The following is a 16,764-nucleotide window of genomic DNA, read 5'->3' on the forward strand; positions in this document are numbered from 1 at the left end:
AATCACAGTTTGTTTTGTCAGCTTTGAAAATTCTGTATTGAAATTTAACGCATACAGTAGTCAGAATAATAATATAGCTGTGTTGGTGTAATCCTAGGTTTTGTTCAGGAAAAGAGGACGGGTGCACTAATTAAACATATAAAAAGTTCCTTACTTCACTGATCAGTTAGTTATACATATATGTAGCCAAATATGTTTTGGCCAAGAAATATTACCCAGCGAATTCTGATACTAGATTATCTCCCCTTGGTTTGAAATCTCAAGATATTTGTATCAACTTCATCACATTAAGCTTTCAATACTTAGAAGAAGTAATTCTGCACTTGTATACTTATATAGATACACCATCTGTTTGTTTATAATCACAAAAGATCCATATCAGGGCTGAGCAGTCTGGGTCTCCCAATCAGACAGTCGGGTGGTTTATCCTGTCTTCCTGGGCCAAACCTGTGTATATTATAATCTTAAAACAGAGCTTCTAGTTAGTACGATACCGTATTATATACTGGTCCAATTAAAATACTAATACTTGGTAGATGCAATAAATATAAAATGTAAACTTTCTTTGTTTAACAATTTTACAACAATTGCTAAAAAAGTTGTATCATCTTATATTAATATCATGTGTGGTATTCTATAAAACCAAATCCCATATATCATTTGTGAGGGGAGGGGTGAACCCAGCTAGTCTGGCAGGTGACCTCATACCTCGGCTGATTACCGACCACCCTCAATGCTTTAATGGCCGGGTACTATCCTTTAATGTTTTCAACCTATTTAGAAGGCTTGTCAAAAAAAAGCTTGTATGTATCTTGCGTTTAAGCAAGCAGTTTACTAGAAATTTAACTTAAAATTTGTTTTGGTTCATTATAAATCATGAAAACCCTTTGTAGTTTAGCCCCTTTGAAGGAGTTTTATTTTGTTCCTTGTTAAATCAGTTGGGTTTGGAAGAGGAATTTCTAACAGGAAAAAAAATTGACTGGACGGTATGATACAAATTATATTGGAGGAAGTTGTTGTTTACTTAATGAAGTACAAAGTGTACAAAATATGTTGAATGACATCTGAAGGACATGGAATGTCAAAACTGAATTTCTAAATCCTTGATCTATTTAAGGGTATATATTGTCGCCATATATTCATGGTATATATTTGATTTCCAGAGGTGAGAGTCCGAAGACTTCGGGGAGTTTTGAATTTTCTTCCGACCAGCCTTCTGTATCGGGAGAGCTGTTGATGGAAAGACTGAGCAGTCTTGCTGACAAAGGGAAATCTGTGACATCAAAACGTAAACAGTTTCAGGAGAGTAAACGGGAGGACTGGAGACGACGCACGCAGCCAGTCACATTAGAGGAAATCCAGGAGGCTGATAGGTATGTGTCATATGTAACATGCCTTCTGATTGGTCAGATTATCATTGGTGTTTTGCAATGAAAGCATAATAGTGGTCGGTTTTGTCATAGAATGTTGAATAAGATTGAAACAGAAATACTCATTTAGGCAGTCTATGGAGCCCTGTATGAATGTCATATAGCTGATTCTCAGTCTATTGAGCCCTGTATGAATGTCATATAGCTGATTCTCAGTCTATTGAGCCCTGTATGAATGTCATATAGCTGGTTCTCAGTCTATGGAGCCCTGTATGAATGTCATATAGCTGATTCTCAGTCTATTGAGCCCTGTATGAATGTCATATAGCTGGTTCTCAGTCTATTGAGCCCTGTATGAATGTCATATAGCTGGTTCTCCGTCTATGGAGCCCTGTATGAATGTCATATAGCTGATTCTCAGTCTATTGAGCCCTGTATGAATGTCATATAGCTGATTCTCAGTCTATGGAGCCCTGTATGAATGTCATATAGCTGATTCTCAGTCTATGGAGCCCTGTATGAATGTCATATAGCTGATTCTCAGTCTATTGAGCCCTGTATGAATGTCATATAGCTGATTCTCAGTCTATTGAGCCCTGTATGAATGTCATATAGCTGGTTCTCAGTCTATTGAGCCCTGTATGAATGTCATATAGCTGATTCTCAGTCTATTGAGCCCTGTATGAATGTCATATAGCTGATTCTCAGTCTATGGAGCCCTGTATGAATGTCATATAGCTGATTCTCAGTTGAAATACTGGAAAGCAAATTCTGTATCATATTTATACTTGATGACTTTCTTTTGTATTTTCACTTTCTTGCATAGAGATCAATGCTTTTGATTAATTAATTATAAAAACAAACATATTTTGTGTTAAAACTTGTTGATTTATATCTTTGGAACATATGATATCATTGAAAATTTAAGAACAAAGAAGAAAAAAAAAACACCCAACCTGTGAATGAAAAATGTGCACGATATCAGATTTTAAGTATTTGTTTCCAATTCAGAAACTGAAAACCAACCATGTGCACTAGGCCAGATGCATCTGGCGTCCTACTGTAACAAAAATATATACATCTGTTTCAATCTATATTGACATTCAGCGACGAAACCGATCAAAGTTGGACTGACACGTTTCTGATGACAACAAAATTTCTTTGTTTAGGCAAGTGTAAACAGTAGGTTTTGGTTATGGTGGTAGAGAAAATGCCTCCAGACACTCTCAGCTTGTTTGACAAGCTTCTGTGTGACATAGATTTGTCAGAACTCATTGACCATAAAATCAGGGTCACGCACCTCTTGTGAACTGACACCTATTACTTATCATCCTGAAATTCTTGCTGAAATAAAACGCTGCCAAGATTTTATCAGGCTATTCTTAATGGTGTCGTATTCTCTCATCATATTCGCTTTTTATGTTAAAATATGCTTTACATATGATATACAATATGCTAATTTTGTTGTGTGTTTATATTTATTTTTTACTCAACACATTTTACTGTACATGTACTTGAAGAAAAACATTAAGAAAAATGTAACTTGCATGCATATCTATTCAGGCGATTAAAAAGTAAATAAATTTTGTCACGATAAACATATTTTAAACATAAATATACGTTTAATGTTTTCGCTTGATGTTGTTTGTGTGTATTAGTGTCTGTTACATTAGGTTCTGATCATTTAAGTCAACTAAGTGTTGTGTAAGTGGTGTGTCTCGATCTTTTCAAATTCTTCGTCAAACGTGGTCTACACTGTTTTGATTACATCACCCCAGTTTTTAAGGGTGTATACCTCACCAATATATACTATTTTACCTGTGGGTAGGAGATATAAATAGCATATAGGTATATAAGTATCACATTATATATAGTCTTGTGTTAGAGCTAGCTAGGATAGAGTGAAGTTAGACTTTCTAGGATTAAAGTATCTTTGAAGAACTTGTAAGGGTAAGCTGTACAATATTCACTTAACTCCATGTGCGAGATTCTTAAGATTGAATTGTGACTAACTGGAATGATTAAATATTAAAACAAAAATTGAGAAAAGATGATAAAAAAAAGTAATGAGTATAGATTTAAGTTAAAAAAAAAACCAAAAAATTCATAGTTCAATTTCTAATTATTGTTTTTCAAACACTGATTAAAGTAATAAGATATATACCTAAGAATACAATATCTCATATAAAATAGCTCTGGAATGTCACCTGCAAAAATAATTTTAATACACAGAATTTTTACTGGATCATGTTAAGAAAATGTCTTTGGTTATTGTAAATTTTTTTTAGATATTTCATTTTCCTCTGTTTTTTCCAGATGTTGCATGCTTGATGTTGTACATGTATTTATTTTGTCCTTTCCTTTCTCTCTGACCTACTTACAGCTTAGAGTCAGTGAGAGCGTTTCGAGCCGAAGTGCTTCGTAAGGCCTCAACCAATGTCTTCCAACAATCTCAAAAACAGAAATCACTTCCCACCAAAAAGACAGAATTTCCACATCCATATCATCGTTTAAAACCAAACAAGTCGAGAAAAGATCGACACAAGACTCTTCCAATCACTGCAGCGGAATTAAGCGCCATTCCAGAAGGTCAAACAGGTGAATTTGTGACCTTTAGAACAAAAAAAGATAGTAACGGAAATCGAGATTCAAAAACAGACTCTGGAATTCTTTCTGACGTTGAAGTTGATTCTCAGTTCTCGGACAGAATGTCCGACAGTTTACGGAGTCTCAGTGTCGAAACAGACTTAAACGATGACGACCCAGCTAGACTTAGTGTGTCGGCAAAGGCTTCAATATTTAAACAACAAATTGAAGAGAAGTCAAAATCGGCCAGTGGGGCTAAAAGATACATTGACAGGAAAAAACGGGAAAGGTCAAGGACACAACCTGTGACTGAAGACGAGGTAAAAATAGCCGCAACCATGGGCGACGAAGGGACAGAGGAAAGTGAAGAAAAGGCTGACGAGGAAAAGAAGGATCACAAGAAAGAGGAAAAAGAAGATGATAAAGAGGATGTGGAGGGAAAATCACATATTGGAAATGAATCTGATGAGGCTGATGTTTCCAGGTGGGTAGAAAATGAATGTATTTGGTAGTAGGTACCTTACGGTATGGTTTCTTGGTGCATCTTTGGTTACAAGGGATTTATGTGTTAAATGTTGTTATGTGGCTGTCAATGTTGTGTTTCTGTTACATTCTGCGTAGCATGTGGATGGATGGGGTATATGGTGTGGGGAATATTCATGTTAACATACATGTATGAAATCTTTTTTAAAGGAAAAATTACCAAATAACGTAAATCCTGTCAGAATACAAAATGAGGTAGATCTCTTTAGGTTTATCAGTGAGAATTTTCAATGTAAAAATTGAATACAGTATTTTGGTAAAAAAAAATTCTCCAATATATGTGTTCATATAAAAACAAACAATAAAACAAGAGTATGCAGCTTATGTAAGAATTGTAAACAATTTTAGCCAGGTAGTTGAAACATGGCCATAAACATAGACCACAAATAGTGTTATAATGATATAAATTTTAGATATCTCCACAATTAGTGTTATAATGATATAGATGGTGGATATCTATAGTTTGTATCTATTGACCTATACCTAACTTTGATGATAGATTTACCCTGTCATTAACATCTTCAAGGTCACAGAGAGGTCATTAGTAATCTGGTCAAACTGAAGAAACGCTCACCCATTACCCTAGTCCTGTGAATGACTTGACTCTTTAACCACAACTTCAATACAAGTAATTGGTCATTATTGGTAATTTGATGGACCCTAACTAATGCTTACCGGTTGAGAAGTCTTATAATTATATCTATAGCAGTTTAATGACCTGTGACCTCTAGCATAAGATGACCTCTGGCCATTTCCTGTTGACCATTAGGAAATGAATGCTAATTTGACAACAGGCTGGACATGTGTATTATTCATGTAGCCATCCCAGTTCTGGAACAGACTATAATCATCACACACCCACTACTTGTCAACAATGTAAATAGCCACTTTTATGGAAAAGACTATTCAGGTACCACAAATCATCCCAGTTTGACCTCTGACCTCCAGTAGTTGTAGGTCATGTGACATTGAGACAGGAAAGCCCCTATCAAAAATTCACTATAATGTGTATATACTGTACATGTTGAGGCAGTATCCTGATGTATTATAAACATACCCTAGTATAAAATGTTAAAGTGCTTTTTTACATAAGACACAGGAGGAAGTTTTATATATACCTGGATTTTAATTTTGTGTTTGGACAACATGAAGCAGCATTATTTAGCAGGTAAATGAGTGTTTATTTGAAAGGGAAATGATTTTGAATTATTGATCAGTACTACTGTGAAAGTGTATATATTTACTCTAGGTGATACTGGTATTTTCCTTCTTTATATATAGGGGACCACTTCTAGACTAAGTCAATAAATTGCACAGCTGGATATATACATAGAAATATAAGCTGGAAATGGGTGTTAGATACAAGTTGAGTGCTAGAAAAATATATACATGTATACACCATAATAAAGTGCATGGTTATAAGCTTGGGAAAAATTTGGACATTTCTTTATTTGTGAATCAAAGATTATGTGTGTATAGTATTCAAATATTTTATTGACTTAAAAAATGTATTGTAGATCATTGAAAGAAAACCTTCACATTCAAATTAACCATAATATCACTAGATATTATGATGTAATCTGTTGATCTAGGTGCCGAATCAAAACTGGATAAATAAATCACAGCATAGTAATCAGTTAATTTATTATTAAGCAATATATTTCCCGATATTTGTAATCTTCTTTTCTTTGGTGATGTCTTTAAATTGTACCCCCATGTCATATGGAATGATGTCCATGAAATATCTGATCTCCCAAATTGTTGACACCAGTGCAGCAGGCAATATGCATTAGAATACTTATCAACCCGATGTTATGTCAGTTTTCTTGTTTTGTTGAAATATCTTCATATACATTTTATTTTATCTCACACAAGCTATATGCTCACCAGAATAACATTTCTATCCTAATATTTCAGTTGTCTCCCCTGAATTATCACTTGTAATTAGTTTTCTCTGATTTTACATTTTACTTTATACTGAGATGTGTTCCCTCATTACCAGCTCATCGTTGGAGTAAGTAGCCTTAAAAAGCTAGATATTTATTAAGTTTGGCTTCCATTTCATTAATTACCATTGTAAAATGAAGTGTCATATGATTTGTTTTACCTGAAATAGGTAATTGTGAAATTATTGACGCTAGATTTGTTTGTACTTATCACATCAAGGCAACATAGATATACTAGATATATTTTGGGAGGAAGTATAAAATATGTAGAAAATTAATAATGATGCAATTTAACATTACCTATGAACCAAACCAAATATGGCAAGAAAGGAAAGTGGAAAATCTGTCCATATAAAGCAACAATTTTGGATAAAACATGTTTAATCTTGTAGTAATAGATCATAATTTCAATAAATTTTTAGTTTGTATGCTATAGTTTGCTGGGTGGAATGATGTGGATTTGAATAACAAGACTGTATCACACATGTATTTGCTGCTGGCCTGTTTTGAAGTTAAAATGCATGAATCAATGATGTGTTTGTGTGAGGAGTGACACTAACACCAGCTAAGGTTGATGTGTAGTTTGAGAAGCTAGCCTGTACATTTGATATCTAGATACTGACCCTGTGGCTCACTAACCCCGACAGACAAGTACTGTCTTCCTAGCCATCATGTTCTAGTGTATATCCAACGACCTTGTATGACCTCCACTGCTCCTGTTTAAAAGTTGTAACTGGCAATAACTGGAGGATTTATTTTTACAAACATGCATGATCTCAAACATTTAATTATAGACATCAGCTTCGACAAAAACGTCAGCTTCAGGAGGTAGAAATGTATATAGGCTCCTTACACACTTAAAAATCAGTAAAACCTGTAATATCAGTCTTTTTGACAGCTGGGTAGCCAGTAGAAATTATATATTTGTGATAACTAATGGATTATACATTTGAAATTAGAAGGAAGTAAAGTAAGATAATTTGTTTTTGGTTGATAAATCAGCTAAGCATATATTTTTATGGGTTATTCATTTCTGAAAAGGACATTTTGTTTACACAATTTGAAGAAATCTAAAATCAAGATTTTATGTTTTTGGAGATGAAGAAATTGTAAGAATTTCCCTCCAATATGAAAAAGAACCCAGACAAACATAATATATTCATAATACTTATTAATTAATTATTTTGTGGTTACATGGCATTCCTGACTGATTCATTAGCTGACATGAGATATCCGTCACTCTTTGCATCAGTCCTTGTTAGCTTAACAAAATATTTCTGAATTAATTACTGTATGTATCACTGAAATATATAACAATTCAGGAATATCTCTTCTGTACATGTCTACAAAATTCAGATTTTTGACCTAAAATGTGTGGATTTATAGTAGATTTAGCACCTCTGGGGAAGACGATTTTGTTGTTAGTTGGGCAAGTCTTGATCTAGTTGTTTGAAGTCGGGCAAACATTCAACTGTTGTCAAAATGTTTTCTTGTGATACATTTCAAAAATGACAGTTAATGTTCAATTAAAACACCATTCATGATAAAGATATAATAAGTTTAAATTAAGCTACCTAAACTAAGATAAACGGTATAGCATAAAATATAACCAGTATAAAGATATTCAGTTTTAAAATTATAGCTAAGATATTTTAATCTAACAATGCTTTGACCACCAGCATCAGATTAGTATCAGGGAGGTATAATCATACAAGGTCAGTGAAGCAATTTCTGTTTAAAAAGTTCTTAGAATTCATCATTTTGTATTTCTAGACTTTAAAAAATTGACTTAAAACTTTTGGTTATGAATTTGGAGTTTTGTGTTATCTCTTGAAGATAACCAAGCTTGGACAGGTTTAATGTGTATTAGTTTAGAATGAATGACCCTGGTCTCCCAGAATGTGTGATGGGGTTACCACAGTCGAGCAGTACTGGTGTACACTTCAGGTACACAACAGGTACACTACAGGTATAGAATACATGTACACTTAACAGGTACACTACAGGTGTAGAATACATGTACACTTAACAGGTACACTACAGGTGTAGAATACAGGTATACTTAACAGGTACACTACAGGTATAGAATACATGTACACTTAACAGGTACACTACAGGTGTAGAATACAGGTACACTACAGGTGTAGAATACAGGTATACTTAACAGGTACACTACAGGTGTAGAATACAGGTACACTACAGGTGTAGAATACAGGTACACTACAGGTGTAGAATACAGGTACACTACAGGTGTACATTACAGGTACACTACAGGTGTAGAATACAGGTATACTTAACAGATACACTACAGGTGTAGAATACAGGTACACTACAGGTGTACATTACAGGTACACTACAGGTGTACATTCCAGGTACACTACAGGTGTACCTTACAGGTACACTACAGGTGTACATTACAGGTGTAGAATACATGTACACTTAACAGGTACACTACAGGTGTAGAATACATGTACACTTAACAGGTACACTACAGGTGTAGAATACAGGTACACTACTGGTGTACACTACAGGTGTACATTACAGGTACACTACAGATGTAGAATACAGGTATACTACAGGTGTACATTACAGGTACACTACAGGTGTACATTACAGGTACACTTCATATGTAGAATACAGGTACACTACAGGTGTACATTACAGGTACACTACAGGTGTAGAATACAGGTACACTACAGGTGTACATTACAGGTACACTACAGGTGTAGAATACAGGTACACTACAGGTGTAGAATACAGGTACACTTAACAGGTACACTACAGGTGTAGAATACAGGTACACTACAGGTGTACATTACAGGTACACTACAGATGTAGAATACAGGTACACTACAGGTGTACATTACAGGTACACTACATATGTAGAATACAGGTACACTACAGGTGTACATTACAGGTACACTACATATGTAGAATACAGGTACACTACAGGTGTACATTAGAGATGTACACTACAGGTGTACTTACAGGTACACTACAGGTGTACATTACAGGTACACTTAACAGGTACACTACAGGTGTACATTACAGGTACATGGATGACTCAGATCTGTACCTGATGCCTAATTAGTTTATGATGCTAGTTATAGTTTACACATCAGTGATATCAGAGATGAGGTATGCCTGGGTAAATATTGTCAGTTGAATATTATTTTGTGGTCATGTATCAATATAGATATGTATATCAATAAAGAATGTACATAAAAATGTGTCCCTAGATATTATATATCATAGCCAGTAGTGTTATATACCTGGGATGAGTGAAACATTCATCTGCACATACAAAACATGTTTTTAATGTCATGAAGTTTTTAACTTCCATCATTTTAGTTTTCTCATTTATCTTCGAATCCCCTATTATCTAAACCTCATGTGTTATAAAAGCAGCGTTTAACTTGATTGCCACATATGTCACTCTACGGAAAAATGTCATATTTTATGTAAGGTTGTGTCACTAGACCCTCATCCCACCTGTGATATTACTTAGGTTATTCTCGGAATAGTCTGTACTTCCTAAAATATAACAATGCTATGGGTGAAGACATTATCTTACAAAACACCTGGTCCCATTCTCCTATGTCACAGATTCCGTGTCAAACTATATATTTTGGTCATATTTCGTCATTGTTGATTCGTTTACTTGTCAATATTGCTTTTTGTTCTACATATGCATGCGTCCAATTATTGAGATATTTATTTCCTTATAAATTAGAAATCAAATTACAATATAAACCAATTTACTATCGTCAGAGTTCATAGGACAATTTACTTCAGAAAGCACCTAAATAGGAATTCAACACATCTTATAGCTCGGACTCGATACTTTAAAGACAAATTTGTGAAATGATTACACGCTATTACTTTTCATGAATGTCTAGCTGACATGAGGATTACTTTGTAGAAAATATGTCAGAAAGTAATCGTCATTATCTTTTGGTGTCTTGTTTCATGGTGTCATAGTACGACATTCAATTCTCGATAAGATCTCCGGCTCATCCTAACCAAGTTCTTTTGTATGAAGGGATTGAATTGTATAGTGAAATATGGAAACCGGCTCGTCAAGTTCCGGACCAGTCTAATGACATGCCCACGTGGGTATTATTGACGTTTATATTTATGTTGAGTAAACACGCATTTAACTTCCTGTTGCCTGATATCCATAACATGTATCGGATCTATCGGAACAACTAATTACAACTATCGTCCATTGAAGCCTATTTTCATAAGTGGCCAGGTAAGTCCAGGTTGTTAATTATAAGTTATAATATACATTGTTACAAAGTGATGGGTATTCTTATTTGTTACTGTTTCAATCAGACATTTACATAAATATGTACACCAATCTTATATCAAATTTTAGTTCAGGTAGATATCTTAACCAAGAAGTTTAATTGGCAGGGAATATTTCATCCCGACACATACTCGGACAATACACGTAGATAAAAATCATAGCTTGGCAGGTAGAGGGAATATTTCATCCCGACATATATGCAAAAGATATGCGTAGATTGAAATTATAGCTTGGTGGGTATAGAAGGAATATATTTCATCCCGATATATATGCAAACGATACCAGTGGATGGAAATCATAGCTTGGCAGGCAGAGGGAATATTTCATCCCGACATATCTGCTTATAACGAAGTACAAGACACAATTTCACTTTAAAATTTAATTATAATACGACTTCATGTGAATGGTTTCTGTCTATAAACGTGGTATGTTTTGTTATTGTATTAATGGTATCGTGGCCGTTTGATAATGGAGACACAGCAGTGAAACTGAAAATACTTTTATTTTTTCAGCTCACATCGTCATAGAAAACCAACGTACTTAAATGTTATGACAGGGCAGTATTAAAACCCTCTATTATCGTAGTAATAAACCGTAACAGTGATGTTATAAACGTTCCTGTGTATCGTTCTTTGCTTCGGTGATTTTAATACCAAATCTGAACAGCGTGGATAATGATGTGTCAGCATGTGGCAGTTTAGTGCTCCACATATTCAATCTGAGAGAAATATTTTTCAATAGGTTTTTGGGATGTCTGCGGGCTTTGGAGTATTGTGAAATAAAGCTATTTTCATTGTGATGAATTGTACCCTGTTGATCGTGACCTCATATTGTAAAGGTCAACTAAAGCTTTTTAAAAATTGTGTTAAGAGAGCTATTTATATTTTAACACTTAATGTGTTGTAAAGATTTTGTCTGGTAGATTGTCATACCTCAAAGATTATTGCAGTCAGAAAGTTTGAATGATTATAACTGAAAATGTATTGCCTCAAAGTCAGAAATACGTCATTGGAATAATGAATATTTTACCATTAAAATATCAACAATAAATGTTATCAATTTAAGTTATTCTGAATACAAGATTATGGATCACTTATGGCAGAGTTTCAATTATGCCACCATTATACAGATTATGCCACCATTATACAGATTATCACACAGTTATATACAGATTATCACACAGTTATTTGGATTATTTATCACAAAATTATAAATAGAAACTTATAAGGTCTGAAGTACTGCAGCATTTTTTTTTTCCACTAAACAGGTAGACATATCATAATGATTATATATAGTAGGATATACCATGGCCTGAAATATTAAGTGTCTGCCAAACTGACTAAATTGTACTTGTTAGATAATATACTTGCTATGTGATGGTTATAGTACAGTACAAAGAATTGGCTACTATATATATATATATACAGCTCACAGATATCGTGTGACTATTGTTTAGGAATGGCTACTATATATATATATACAGCTCATGTTCCTAATAATCTATGTGCCAGCTGTGTACTGGATCTTTACTCACAGTCTGTTAAATAGCATGATCAGAAAATATTAATAAATCATTATGCTTTTGACCAGAGTATTTTAGCAGGGTGTATGTGAACTTCCTTTTGATCATTCTGGTACACAGATATATATACACATACTGTTTATGTCACAGGTACACACATAATGTTTATGTCACAGGTACACACATAATGTTTATGTCACAGGTACACACATAATGTTTATGTCACAGGTACACACATAATGTTGATGTCACAAGTACACACATAATGTTGATGTCACAGGCACACACATAATGTTGATGTCACAAGTACACACATAATGTTGATGTCACAGGTACATTTGTACACACAAAGTGTTTATGTCACAATACACATATACAATATGTAGGTAATGCTTGTTGCTAGTATATTATATATCCCATTTGTTTGATACATAAAACATATACATGTGAAATGTTTTGTGTAAATTATCTAAAAGCGTGTTCTTTGATTGTGTATAAATATAACATAATTATTCCTATAGACATATAAAATGTTCTGTTAATATTACATACTCAGTTCTTTGATCCGTCCTACTTCCTCAACACTGGTTTGGTAGCTTACTATGTATGAAATGAGATGATTTTCTAGGTGTGTCAACTTTATAGCCTCTTCCTGTGTTTTGTGTCAAATAGAAACTACAAAAATGGAGTTTTTAAATGATCTTATAATTATGTCAACACTGCGGAAATGATTACAGCTAATATTGTCCACTCTGCTGATATTTCCCCGTCCTCTTACTTTTCAATTCTTTGAAATCATGTCAAAATTATTGTAGAAATAGTGCCATTGGTTGAACGCTGTCAGTATAAAAATGTAAAAATGTGCTGAATGTTCGGTTTTCGGTTTTCAGATGTAGCCTAGCAGAGAAGGTAAAACTCTTCTCGAGCTTAAAGGAGGAGGAGAAGAAAGCGCCATCGAAGGCACCAGTCTTACGGAGGAGGAATCGTAAGGTCGCTTCTAGGTTCAACACACAGGTAAGATAATAGTTGATGATGTTTTCATTCAGACACCAATGACCATGCAGGTAAACTCTCTGAAAGCACAAACCAAATTTCCAGACTTAAAACAAGGTTCTACTATAAACACTACCCAAAGTGTAGACGTTAATAAAGTTCAAATTTTGACACAGAAACCAAAGTGTCCGGACCAACTGTACTATCAAGACTAATAAGGTTCCACTGTAGTTCACTATAAACACACAAACCATGAAAGGTTCTATTGGCCACACAACCGTAAAAGTCTAGGCTCAGCAAAGTTTCTTGATACCTTGTCGATCCATAAAACCTGATGATCTTTATTGGTGTAAGCATAGCCTTGATGTTCCTAGGTAGATATCACTTATATTGAAATTTCACACTGTTATGTGTAATAAATGAGTTGATATTGACAGATAGAGTTGATCTGTGTAAACATTATGGCTCTGTAACAGATACAGCTCTCTCTTGTCTACCTAGTACAGAGTTCTCTGATAACACAGCACATCTGGAGGCCACCAGGGAAATGTTTTTAGGCTCAGATTAATTTTGACATCTTGTGAATACCGATAAATTCTGTAGGCTGTTGATAGTTTTAAGCTGTTTGTGTGGTTTTTGGATAACAACAATTTGACAGGAGTGCAGCTTCACAAAACCTTGTTATTCACCAACCCAGTTATTCATGAGTAACAGAAGTCAAAAGCTAGGTTGACACATACAGTAAAGATGTTCTACAAGCATGGTGGGTTCAGTACCCGTCCGTCAAGTCAAAAATGTATCTTTTTCTTCCATATCAAAACATCTTGCACTTTTCAAGCAAGTCATTTGCTGCGTATCGTATACAATGAAACAATATGTAGATAAAAATGTTTGCATGATTTTTAAACAAGGTTCTGGTATATATAGCTGTATTACAGTATTCACTAGAACTAAATCAAAACTTTTACTTTAAATGGATGCATTCTCAACTTTCGGAGACCAAGATGTTTGTTGTTTTGTATATATCGGGGATTTGTTGCCCCGTGTCAACAGCCAGAGTTATTTTAGGTTGGGGATCGCTTTGTAGTAGCTGGTGGTTACTTCACTGGACAATGTAATCACATACTTAAGCTCAGAGGAATTTGGATTAAGTACTTAATTCTGAAAAATTTTAATCAAATCTAAGATCAAATCTTAGATATGGTGATGACATATTTATCCTGTTATAAGTATAGTTTGTTTACTGCACTATAATGAAATAGCGTCTGTTACCGTAATTAACACTTTTACTGAACTGAAATAGACAAGCTGGCCTATTACCTGGCAAATGTGGGTTTAAAATGGAATAATACGGTATAATAAAGGTAACTGCTATTACAGCTAACAAAAATTGTGTCTGGTATCGGCATTTTAAGGTCCAACGACTTGAAGTTTAAGTCCACGTATAGCCTCTATAATCAATCTTTGATCCCAAGTGATAAAGAAAGTTTAAACTTCCTGTAAGATTTTTTCTCGATAATCTATGGCAGTTATAACTTTATTGATAATGTTATCTTAAAAACTTTCTCATGTATTACAGATGTTACTTTATGAAGCGTAACGACTTTTGGTCTTATTTGTAGTAATGTCAGTTATTTCTGTTAAAAGTTCAGTACTAGCAAATTTTACTCCCAGTCGATAAGTAAGAGATTAAATATATCTTTGAAATTAAATTTTTAGATATTTGTAGGTTAATGGCAGTCTGGGGGGAAATTATGTCAATTAGATTTGACCTTAGGTATAGTATAAACATGATGTGGCTATATTTTATCTAAATGTTTGTCATGCAGTTAACTTTAAGTTTAGAATTGAGAAATTTTGATTCTGTGAGCTGGAACCTTCAACTTCATCATTAAGCTAAAGGATGGTTTATGGAAGAAAAAGAAACCTTTAAGAAATGTTAGTTATCATTGAATCTTCTTTTAAAAAATCACATATTTTTAGTGTTTAAAAGTCTTAAGTCATAAATTTCTTACCTTGTTGAATGCAAAACACTGGTTGAATTTAAAATGCAAAACACTGGTTGAATTTAAAATGCAAAACACCTCTACTCCAAATAAAAAAAAAATGGCTATTTCCCCATCAGATGTTATTAAATATACCGTATATTTTTAGTGTTTTGTTAATGCATGTGCTTTGCTGTATAAAATTGTCATCTGTTTCAAATTTCAATATGACATAAATTGTATATTTTTGAATTTTAAGTTTACTTTTATTAAGGAAGTGTGCATAAAAGAAAATAAATGCTATCTGCAGAAATAAAACACTTTCACTCCAGAAATTTTTTTATCATACATGAATGAAAACACATTAGAAACCTTTGATAAGGACATACCTACCAGGTAATATTATTTTTTTTTCGAAAATTTGAAAATATAAACATTTAAAGCTGGATGCAATTCTGTCTTCTAAACTGGTGTTAATTTCGGCGGTGATTTTAACTCTTTGATGTTACAAACCATCACTGTGTCATTGCTAAGGATGAGTCTGTGGTGCAGTAAGTGGTGAAGTAATGCTGGCTAGGTTATTAGGTGTCGTAGATTGTGGGTACAGGCCAGGTCAGGGCACGAGTCATAAAATTGTCTCCCTTGGTCACTTGTGTTACTGTGTTATGATACAAAACATTGTGTATATGTTTATTGTATTGATTCCTGAATTTAAACATTTAACAAATAGAGATTTTATTAAAATTGAAGCAAATGATAATTAGATTAAATTAAACAAGACAATTAGAATGTATGTTACTTGTTTTAGCCGGTGACTATTGAAGAAGTTGAGAAAGCTGCAGAGTATAGAATCTCGCCATTAGCCATGAGCCTTGTGAAGCCCCCTGACCCAGAGGTCCTCAAAACCCTGCCAGTCAGTGCTCAACGAGACCTTATAGCCCAACATGCTGAGATGTGTCTGTCCACCCCGTCCTCACGGTCAAGCTCACGCCATGGGTCTATGATGGACCTAGCGGCTGGAGGATCCCAGAAGGGGTCGACAACTGACCTTGGGACTCGATCCCAGTCAGGTACATTGGCAGACCAAGGCAAAGGTTCAACTCCAGATCTACGGAAAACTTCTCAAAAAGGATCATCTTCAGATGTCAGCAATGTCTCCACGTCAGATCTGGTAGAGGACAAAGGTAAGTTAATCTAGGATGAACGTGGTACTCCGGGCCTCCCTCCACCCTCAATGATAGAGAGAAATAGAATATAAAACTCCTGTGTTATGTAGACAGAGAAATAGAATCTATCACTCCTGTGTGATGAAGAGAGAGAAATAGAATCTATCACTCCTGTGTGATGTAGACAGAGAAATATAATATATCACTTCTCTGTGATGAAGACAGAGAAATAGAATCTATCATTCCTGTGTGATGTAGACAGAGAAATAAAATCCATCACTCCTGTGTGATGTAGACAGAGAAATAGAATCTATCACTCCTGTGTGATGTAGACAGAGAAA

General features: G+C 34.3%; 1 protein-coding gene across 5 annotated transcripts in view; it reads left to right on the forward strand.

The window, feature by feature from the left end:
• LOC117317266 (supervillin-like) overlaps nt 1–16,764 on the forward strand; it is a 118,325-nt gene that overhangs the window by 63,323 nt on the left and 38,238 nt on the right. For 4 of the 5 annotated variants that reach the window (XM_033872004.1, XM_033872006.1, XM_033872005.1 and 1 more), the window contains 4 exons: nt 1,164–1,373; nt 3,754–4,440; nt 13,170–13,293; nt 16,066–16,441. In XM_033872004.1, coding sequence (XP_033727895.1) covers nt 1,164–1,373; nt 3,754–4,440; nt 13,170–13,293; nt 16,066–16,441 — 1,397 coding nt within the window. The remainder of the gene's footprint in view (nt 1–1,163; nt 1,374–3,753; nt 4,441–13,169; nt 13,294–16,065; nt 16,442–16,764) is intronic. The other variant, XM_033872008.1, reaches the window with a different exon arrangement.

This window comes from Pecten maximus, chromosome 19 (assembly GCF_902652985.1).
Source record: "Pecten maximus chromosome 19, xPecMax1.1, whole genome shotgun sequence".
Lineage (NCBI taxonomy): Eukaryota > Metazoa > Mollusca > Bivalvia > Pectinida > Pectinidae > Pecten > Pecten maximus.